The sequence below is a fragment of the Perca flavescens genome, chromosome 10 (genome assembly GCF_004354835.1).
Source record: "Perca flavescens isolate YP-PL-M2 chromosome 10, PFLA_1.0, whole genome shotgun sequence".
Classification (NCBI taxonomy): domain Eukaryota; kingdom Metazoa; phylum Chordata; class Actinopteri; order Perciformes; family Percidae; genus Perca; species Perca flavescens.
Genome location: NC_041340.1, coordinates 34104626 through 34115203, shown reverse-complemented (window position 1 = coordinate 34115203; position 10578 = coordinate 34104626). Strand labels below are relative to the sequence as shown.

The window sequence follows — 10578 nt, the reverse complement described above, 5'->3', positions numbered from 1 at the left end:
GGTTCAGTGTAAATAAATACAACTTTATTTGAGAGCTTCTCGAGTAATATGAAAGGAGTGAGATGCTGTGCCGTCGACGTATGAATGGCGATGGCTTTTATTGTTTTCGGTTCACCATAATTACCAAACTTTTTCTTACACACCACTCCTGTTTCATGGACATTTTGGTTTCAAGATACCTGTCTCTGACGCTGCACAAGTACCATGGTAAATTGGATTTTATTTGCGGTACTCAAAACACGGAAAACTTAACGTTAAACAAGAGTCTACGGTCGGCCAAGCTAGCAGCTCATTGAGGCTATACTCAATTGTGCTATAAGCTAACATGTTCGCCATTTTAGTTTGGATTTTTATCATGCTAAAATGTATTACTTCTATCAAGCGTTGGACACATTTAAATATCCCCTCCAGCTCAATAACATAGTTAGCAATTCTTGACTTACTTTATCTGCTCCTTCTCTCTCACTGAAAAATCCCAAATGAATATGCAAATATTTTTCATTTCTACAGTTGAACTGCTGGACACAGAATTTCTCCTAGTTCAATGAGTTTGAAGGTGAGCATAGAGAAACTTCCCTGGACAGCTGATGAATGGGACCGCTGCCCTCTAGTATTAAACTGTACATATGCATACACAGCGCTAGCATACCTGCAAAGTTGACGTTTTTCGGCGAAAATTGCCGTTTTGAATGGGAAAATGTCATCCACGTGAATCGTGTAGATCCGAAGAGTTTTTATTTTGGGGGGGGTCCAGTGCTAATATGGCACTGATGCCTTAACGACCGTTATCTACCGGACCGAATAGCAACGCGGATTTCGGTGCCTTATTTAGATGCCACTTAAATGCCTCCGCTTCTCTCTGATGCTCCGAAAACGGACGTTAGAGGAAACAGAAACCTCGCCGCACGGGACGATAGTAACGATAACACCACTCGTCAGCAGGTAACGTTAGCCTACCGTTAGCTAGCAGCTGGAGTAAACCCGGTTAAAATGCTGACCGCTAAACCGTGTCGGCCAAAATGAACGCCGACAGCCCCTCAGACAGACGACGGCACGGGACACACCGAACAGACTCGAGTCAACGACCTCGCCAGACTGGCTGATTATTGGCCTGGTGTGTCTCGGGCTTAAAAGTGTGTCTGTATTTCACTGTAGAGGATTCCAACAACAATCGACACAGATGTTGCGTTCACTTGAAATTCGCCTCGCCAGCCTTGTGCTGTATTTGAAGTTGTTGTAAAATACCCTTTTCCCATCCAGTGGTTGTTTTTGTCGTTTAACAGGAATTTATGGTGATGATGTGTCACCTTTTTCAGCCCTTCTGAGTTTGCAGGTACGGCTAGATAACAAAAATATATTGGGACTGTCGAATGTATTACAATCTCACCGGGACCAAGAATGTCGGTAACACTTTACTCAAAGGTATCTGCATAAGGTTTATAGTGTTTTAAGCCCCCCAATGTCTCCTTCCAGGCAGCGTTGCCAGGAAGGCACTAGGATTAGGCAATGGTTAGGGTTAGGTGCCTTGAAGTCAACGGTCGCAGTGCTGCCTGGAAGGAGACGTTGGGGGGGCTTAAAACACCATCGAGCCTACATAAGAGTGACATGACACTGTCATATACACATGAACTCTAACCCTAACCTTAACTTGTCATGACAAAAACCAAATGAGACTTACTAAAAGAAGCGTTATGTCAAACGTTTATGACTTGTTTATGTTTATGACACGTTCATGACAGGGTCGTGTCACTCTTATGTAGATACCTTAAAGTAAAGTGTAACCGGAATGTCTGTACCATTTTATGGCACTTAAAACAATAAATGTGAACCTCATGGTGGCGCTAGAGAGACAAAAAGTCTGAGCATCACTAAAGTAATTAGGGTTCATCCTCTGGGGATGATGATGTGTGTCTGTAGAGACTCAAGCCATCCTGCAGTTGTTTGGACATTTCTGTCTGGATCAGAGCACAGGTGGGCTGATATTGCCATCTCTAGAGCTGCCAGCTTTGCAAAAGATTTAACATCACCATCATCATCGTTGTTTCTGGACAGTCCACGAACCTTTCGGTCACCACTTCACTGGAACTACAGTACATTTTACACCACGCTCTGGATTATACAGAGTAACGGGGAAATAGGGGTAAAACATGTAAGCCCCCTGACACACTAACCCGACAGCCGACCAATGGCAGAAAAGGCAGTCGGACTGATCAGTTGGCTCCCCGAGGTCCAAAAAGTCGGCGCTAATCATGGAAACTGTCTACACGGAGAGACGCCACATCAGGTAAGTGAGAAAACTTGATCTTTTTGGGTGAACTGGCCCTTTAACCCTTGTGTTGTCAGTCTGTTTTGAACATATATGAAGCATGAAGTATAAACTACCACCTAATTCTGTGTTACAGCTTCATTCCAACTTATGAACGCTATAGTTTTACACTTATGTTTGCATAAAATGGTCAATAAGCCTAATTCATATTAAATTATACCTAATATTTGAGTTTAAAAAAAACAAATTATAAATATTTTTGACTAATAGTTAAGATCTGAGAAATGTATGTTGATGGATAATCACAGCCTCTTATTTTTGGGCGATTTGGTTGAAAGAATCCCATTTTTGTGATATAGAAACGGGTCAAATTTGACCCGAAGACAACTTCAGGGTTAAATATTTCTATATAATAAAATAAAAATTAAAAAAAAAATTTCATCAAAGATTTCTATCAAATTTTTATAATTGAGCCACATGGTTAAATAAAGCCCAGACCAATCATTATACATTATATATAACAAGAAATAAACTCATGTCTGATAATCAAAACATTTGCTGACTCAGCTGCTTTATGTTTATGTGCTTTTATTTTCACATTTGAATTTTACTACCCAGCTGACACAAAAAAAGAAATGAACAAACAAGTAAAAAAAACAAATAATAAAAAAAACAACAACTAGAACCTATGTTAAATTTGAAGGATCGTGTTCTGCGCGCAAAAGAAATCTTCACGTGGATTTTTCTTTTAATCTCACGCCATACTTTAGAGTATCTGAGTGACATCTGCTGCAGTTCCAGGTTTATCACTTCTCGGTCCATCAGAGTCCCGGCTGGACGCCACACTGCTGCGTCCCAATCCAGCTGTACCTACCGCTCGCGTAATCAATGGAAAAGAAGACAGAAGGTCATTATTAGTACATTATTCACAAAAAAAGGTGAATAAAGATGCTTCTCATTCGAGGAGCCAAACAAAAACAATTAGGATGGGAGGAGCGTCTTCTGCATTTTTTTTTTTCTGTGATCATGACAGCCGTCCCGATCCTTTCCTCTCCGCTCACAAAGGGCTCGGAGAGTTCGCTCCGACGGGAAGGGGAGAGTTCCCCCGTGCTCTCACTCCATGGAGAGCTGCACGCTGTCGGTCTGGCCCTGCTGCTGCTCAAACTTCCTGGCTGAAAAACAAAAACAGATGACCGGAGAAAACATTTTTAATTTACGTCTGGATTAGCCAGAATGGAAACATAATACAGGTGCCTATTCAGACTAATCAAGGCCTAGGTCAGGGATCATAAAAACAGACCCCTAGACCAGTGTTTCTCAAATCGGGGTACATGTACCCCTAGGGGTACTTTGGAGGACTGCGGGAGGTACGTAAGAGTTTTTGTCTCTTTTTTTCAAGATTGTTTTTCCTGCTTTTTTCGAAGTTTGTCACTTTTTTGTCACCTTAGTGTTGCTTTGTTCCTTCTTTCTACTGTGGTTTTTCAAAGTTTTTATTGCTTTTTTGAAGTTTGTCTCTTTGATTGAAGTATATTTTTAAGATTATTTTTTAGGGCTTTTCCCTTTATTACATAGAGACAGTGGATAGACATGAAAGGGGGAGAGAGATTGGGGATGACAAGCAGCAAAGGGCAGCAGGTCGGATTCAAACCTGCGCCGCTGTAGGACTCGGCCAACATGGGGCGAACGCTCTTACTGGGTGAGCTAGAGGCCGCCCCGATCAAAGTTTTTCTTACTATTTTTGACCTATTCTTGCCTTTCTTCCTTCTTTCTACCGTCTTTTTTCAAGGTTTTGTCTCCTTTTTCCATCAGCATTTAAATGTCCAGGTACAAGGCTGTTTAGTAAATCTATCGCTGGTCCTCTTTCTAGAGACTTTTTTTTTTTCTACCAAACATTTTTTGCGCTGGTACATTTTTGAAAAAAGCTTGAGAACCACTGGCCTGGGGGGGGGGGGGTCTCAGCGTCAATGCAGTGGGGCCTCCAAATTATTGTTCATTTTTTTCCAAAATGTAAAAGTCTTAACATGAATCCAACATATTATCAGCAAATACAAATCCCCACTGGTTACTGGCCTATACTGTAGGTAAGGTAGTCACTAAGGCCATCCACAGATACAGTTCATCCTAAGGATTCACTGTGCCACATGTATGTTTAACATTAATACATGATTTATAAAACCATGCCAACAATTATTAGGCTATTTTAATAGCTTAGTATTCTATGCAAAACATGTATGTACAAAGGCTTTAGGCCACCCTGCACGTTATTGTATATGCAACCTCATTTTATACAATACATGCAGTAGGGGGTCCCTCCCCCGTCTCTCTTGGTTTAAAAAAGGTTGAAGACCCCTGCTCTACGTCATTGAACTAAAGCATCAGTTATGATGGGATTACATAAACAGTGGCGGAAGAAGTATCCAGATCTTTTACTTAAGTAAAAGTACTATAATACCACACTGTGAAAAATACATGTTATGTAAAAGTCCTGCATTGAAAATGTCACTTAACCCTTGTGTTGACTTCAGGTCACATTCACCCGTTTAAAATTTTTGTTTTATATCAGAAAATATGGGATGTAGAAATAAGCGCTGAAAATGTGTAGAAGAAAAATGTAATGATTTAAAACGTTGGAAAAAACAAACTGGAAAAAAAAAAAAATGTCAAGGTTGACGGGACGACAACACAAGGGTTAAGTAAAAGTATGTAAGTATCGTCACGAAAGTGTACTTAAAGTATTAAAAGTACTCAATGCAGAAAAATCCTTGCATTTTAGTGTTAGGGTTATCAACTAAGTGTTTGATCGTCTCATCATTTCAGCTGGACTTGTAGGCCGTTGTATTGTTAGGCAGATTAATTTATAATAAAACATCAGATTTTATATACTACAGGTGTTTTGTGTGCAAACATCAACTAGTAACTAAAGCTGTAACAGATGAATGTAGTGGAGTAAAAAGTACAATATTTCTCTCTGAAATGTAGCAGAGTAGAAGTAGAAAGTGGCATGAAAAGAAAAAGACCCAAGTAAAGTACCTCAACATTTGGACTTAAGTACTAACTACAGTACTTACTGCCTGAGGTTTAAGCAAAAATAATGTGTAGAAAACATGATTATTTAATTTTATCGATTTTTCTCTAGAATAGGACAGAATCAAAAGACCCATTTTGGATTGTAGTCCCAGATCCAGGCTGTTGTTTTTTGGGTCCTGTGTAGCGTTGATGCTAAACCAATGCTCACCCAGGGAGTACATCTCCAGCTGCTGCCGCAGGCGCACCTTCTGCAGGCTGTCGTAGAAGTTGGGCTCCGGGCTGCTGCCCACGGTGGGAGGCAGCGTGAAGATCCGCATGATCTTCCTCTTGTTTCTAAGTTAGAGATAAACAGAGAGATTTCAGAGGGAAAGACGAGAGAGAGAACATGTGTACCCGAATATCGCAATGCTGAAGTTGGCTTCCGATTCCGCAGGGGAAACATAACTTACATTGCTGAGTGACTGATCCTCCGTTATTACTGTACAGAAGGCGTGTTACACATAATTAATACTTTACCTTAACGACTAAGGATGCAACGGTATGAAAATTTAACCTCACGGTTCTAGTGAACAAAATGATCACGGTTTTCGGTATTATCGCGGTATTTTTAAAAAGTGTGTTCAGTGTGTTCAGTGAAAGCACTGATGGGCCTACACACGCTGAAATAGTTTCAAAAAGCGTAACAGTGTTTATTATATTACAAAAAAAATAGGCAAAACCTTATCAAAAGTGCAACTTTTAACATCAAAGGAACGAAGGTTCAGCATGTAAACATCCCTAATTATGTCTAAAACATACTTTTAGATTTGTGAAAGTTGTATTGTCTATGCTATTTAACGCAATAAAGGGAGATTTCACAGATTCTTTTCACATGACAACTTTGAACAAAGTCCATATTGAAAACCACTATACCCGGACTTGTCAAATCTGGACTAAATTATCCCAGAGAGGCTAAAGACTCTTCAAACACAGTTACAGATTTGTGAAAGCTTTATTCTATTTGTGAAAATGCAATTTATTAATATGTAGACCCCACTGGACCAGGTCCAGATCCAAAACCACTATACCCAGACTTGTCAAATCTGAACCAAATTATCCAAAAGAGGCTTAAGATTCTTACAAATCTGAAACTGTGTTTGTAAGTCTTTAGCCTCTCTAGGATAATTTGGTCTGGGTATAGGGTTTTTTTTTTTCCCAATGTGGACCTTCTTCAAAGTTGTCATCATGTGAAAATAATTTGTGAAATCTCCCTTTATTGCGTCAAATAAACATAGACAATACAGTTTTCACAAATCTAAAAGTGTTTGACATAATTGATACTTTTACCTTAATGAACACGCCTTCGATACAGTAATAGGCTCAAAAAACGGAGGCTCAGTTACTCAGCAATGTACGTTGTTTCCCTGCTAACTTCGGGTTTAATTTCCCCTTAAATTTCTCCTTAACTGCCGAATCGGAAGCCAACTTCAGCGCATAGACAGTATATAAACTTCAGCGTCGTCAGAAACGATATCGCCATTTATTTTCTGACAGTGTTCACACCAATAACTTAAATTAAAAAGAAAAACCTTAAGTTTGGAGGATTATTTAAATGCCGAATTAGCCAGAAGACCACAATAAATATTAGGTAATGCCACATGAAGTACGCTTATTTCCATCTAACCAAAAAAAAACATTAAAATACGAAGAATGCCAATGGAGGCTGGCGTGAATTTAGCTATTTTCAGAGAAGACGCGAAGGGAAATCTCTCTGAGGGAACCAAAGGCCTGTGTTTGACCTCTACCTATTCTAAGCTAGTGAAGAGTTGACTGCCAGTGTAAACTGTCCTTACTTTCTGGCGTACATCAGCAGGGCGAAGCTGACCAGGATAACCAGCAGGTAGACATTGGTGGCCTCATTCCAAGCTTCGTGCACCGAGTAGTCGATAGATTCGGGCTCGTTCCCCAAAACGCCGTGACCGCCCATTGAAACACGACAACTAGCTAACGTTACGCACCAAAACTGTGCGGGCAATATATGTGAAAAAAAAGAAATTCTATTATATCCACTTTCTTTAGCTCACGGTCCCTTGCGACCATAGACAGTATGCTTGCGACTCAACTGAGCGGAGTAAACGTAAACACTACGACGTCATATCCGCGTTGGCGGCGCGTTATTGGTTGTTGCCCGCCTCCTACTGTCCAAGTGGGGATTGTGATCCTGAGAAATAGACCGTTAACTCACACATATAGAGCAGCTGTCTAACGGACACATTGTATCTTTGAAATGCTGTTTTGAACAATTTATTTGATATTTTTTTTATAAAAGAAGCAATAACACCAGGGTGCAACAAAAGACCATGTCATTTTAAACCCCTTTATTTATATATATATATATATATATATATATATATATATATATATATATATATATATATATATATATATATATATATATATTATTTTTTTTTTATTTTTTCTAGTATTATATCTGTGCAATTGACCTTTTTCACAGCAGACATGTTGACTTGTTATAGTAGGAGAAGCACAGCTGAAATTGATAACCTTAATGATGGCTCAATTCCATCAAGTGTCCCAGTAAGATATTTCAGTGAGTCAGCATGCACAATACCAGGACCTCTCCTAAGTGGAATGCAGCCATCATTAATGGTTTAATACCAGGACCTCTCCTAAGTGGAATGCAGCCATCATTAATGGTTTAATACCAGGACCTCTCCTAAGTGGAATGCAGCCATCATTAATGGTTTAATACCAGGACCTCTCCTAAGTGGAATGCAGCCATCATTAATGGTTTAATACCAGGGCCTCTCCTAAGTGGAATGCAGCCATCATTAATGGTTTAATACCAGGACCTCTCCTAAGTGGAATGCAGCCATCAGTAATGGTTTTAAATACACCTGTGCGTTTCCTGCTATGACATGTCAACAAGTCTGCTGTGAAAAAGGTCTATAGTAATCCCATTTGTATGTACTTTGAGAAAAACAAAAATCCGGAGTCAAATTCCTTACACCTCTTCCTATTGCCAAAACATAGTGCTGTCTTGATATGTAGGACAAAAGTGGACAAAGATCTTTGTTTTCCAAACTTTTATCTGTCGGGACAAGTGATGAGTGTCTAATGAAAATAAATATCTGGGTGAAGGTAATATGATCTCCAAGCTCACTGGCTTCCTCGGTAAAATTTGCCACGCACCGCCATTGTTTACAAAGGCAAGCATGCAGAAGCTTAAAGGTCCCATGGCATGAACATTTCACTTTATGAGATTTTTTTAACATTAATATGCGTTCCACCAGCCAGACACAAAAATGGCACATCCTAAGGAAAGCTCATTGTGGGACTGGCTCTAGTGGCTGTAATTCTGCACCAATGCTGAATCGGGAAAGAGACTTCAGATACAATATTTGGGGACCACTAAGGTCTATATAAAAGAGACTTCAGATACAATATTTGGGGACCACTAAGGCCTATATAAAAGAGACTTCAGATACAGTATTAGGGGACCACTAAGGTCTATATAAAAGAGACTTCAGATACAGTATTAGGGGACCACTAAGGCCTATATAAAAGAGACTTCAGATACAGTATTAGGGGACCACTAAGGTCTATATAAAAGAGACTTCAGATACAGTATTAGGAGACCACTAAGGTCTATATAAAAGAGACTTCAGATACAGTATTAGGGGACCACTAAGGTCTATATAAAAAGAGACTTCAGATACAGTATTAGGGGACCACTAAGGTCTATATAAAAGAGACTTCAGATACAGTATTAGGGGACCACTAAGGCCTATATAAAAGAGACTTCAGATACAGTATTAGGAGACCACTAAGGTCTATATAAAAGAGACTTCAGATACAGTATTAGGGGACCACTAAGGCCTATATAAAAGAGACTTCAGATACAGTATTAGGAGACCACTAAGGTCTATATAAAAGAGACTTCAGATACAATATTAGGGGACCACTAAGGTCTATATAAAAGAGACTTCAGATACAGTATTAGGGGACCACTAAGGCCTATATAAAAGAGACTTCAGATACAGTATTTGGGGACCACTAAGGTCTATATAAAAGAGACTTCAGATACAGTATTAGGGGACCACTAAGGTCTATATAAAAGAGACTTCAGATACAGTATTAGGGGACCACTAAGGTCTATATAAAAGAGACTTCAGATACAGTATTAGGGGACCACTAAGGCCTATATAAAAGAGACTTCAGATACAGTATTAGGGGACCACTAAGGCCTATATAAAAGAGACTTCAGATACAGTATTAGGAGACCACTAAGGTCTATATAAAAGAGACTTCAGATACAGTATTAGGGGACCACTAAGGCCTATATAAAAGAGACTTCAGATACAGTATTAGGGGACCACTAAGGCCTATATAAAAGACACTCACCATTAAAACTGATCTTGATTATTTCAGTTTCTATTTTTTGTTTCTCTTATTTTTTTTACCTTAAATCCCGCTGCAATTTAACAATTTCCCTGAGGGCATCAAAAAAGTTGTCAGATTCTGAAAATGATAACTAAGATCATATAAGAGACACGTGCCAGCATTAGTTAGCAGCGCATGGAGAATTTGACATTCCAAGTTTAAAGACAAAAAAAAAAGGAATATTGCCAAAAAAAAAAAAATAAAAACCAGAAAAATGTAAATGATAAAAAAAATATATATATTTCTGCATCTTTTATTTCGAGGCCAGATTGCAGCCTGTAATGTTGCGGCCTCTGCCCTTTTCTTGTAAATGTGATCAAGTTAACGCATGCACACTTGGAAGAAAATGCCATGATAGACGAGAACAATCAGATGCAATAAGTTTATTTGTCAAGTTTACAGTCAATCAGAACCATTGAGTGATTTCACACAGTCCTGCCTGAAGCACCAACACCGCCTCTCTGCTATCCAACACGCTCCAGCCTGTGATGGTACCAAGAGGACGACTGCAGGCGACACGGCTCCAGAGCAGGATTGGGCATCGAGATACGATTCCTAATTGGATTGGTTTAGAAAATTACAATTCCAGTGGAGGATTTTGGTTTCAAATCTGATCATGGGTTAGAGTTTTTGGTTTCCGCAGTGGCCAGGCGCTTGTCGTGTTGCAGCCTTGGAGCACAGTAAGCGGCGCTTCTAGTGTGGCTTTATTTTATTTTACGTTGACAAAAAGCCCCGTCAAGCTGCAACCCATAACTGAATCTAAATAAAACTTTCCCCTTATTTGTGAAATAAGAATGTGAGCCGTTTCAACTCCACCACTCAAAGAATCGGAATCGAGAATA

General features: G+C 39.4%; 1 protein-coding gene across 2 annotated transcripts; it reads right to left on the bottom strand.

Moving 5' to 3' along the window:
* Positions 1 to 2814: 2814 nt before the first annotated feature.
* Positions 2815 to 7479, bottom strand: smim19 (small integral membrane protein 19). 2 transcript variants are annotated; one of them, XR_003693572.1, is made up of 4 exons: positions 7126 to 7479; positions 5502 to 5626; positions 3328 to 3438; positions 2815 to 3136 (listed from the first exon to the last, which is right to left on the bottom strand). XR_003693572.1 is itself a non-coding variant. In XM_028589860.1 (3 exons), exons 1-3 carry the CDS (start codon positions 7257 to 7259, stop codon positions 3380 to 3382), a joined length of 318 nt encoding a protein of 105 aa, XP_028445661.1. In that variant the 5' UTR covers positions 7260 to 7479; the 3' UTR covers positions 3274 to 3379. The 2 variants fall into 2 exon arrangements, 1 of the variants encoding a protein (XP_028445661.1); XM_028589860.1 differs by lacking the exon at positions 2815 to 3136 and having other exon boundaries at positions 3274 to 3438.
* Positions 7480 to 10578: the final 3099 nt, after the last annotated feature.

Bases quoted from the DNA above. Each gene is read 5' to 3' on its own strand.
- smim19 (XM_028589860.1), bottom strand. From the start codon at position 7,259: ATGGGCGGTCACGGCGTTTTGGGGAACGAGCCCGAATCTATCGACTAC. The intron at 5,627-7,125 runs GTAAGGACAGTT...TCTCTAACTTAG, and splicing joins CTGCTGATGTACGCCAGAAA to AAACAAGAGGAAGATCATGC. The intron at 3,439-5,501 runs GTGAGCATTGGT...TTTGTTTTTCAG, and splicing joins GCTGGAGATGTACTCCCTGG to CCAGGAAGTTTGAGCAGCAG.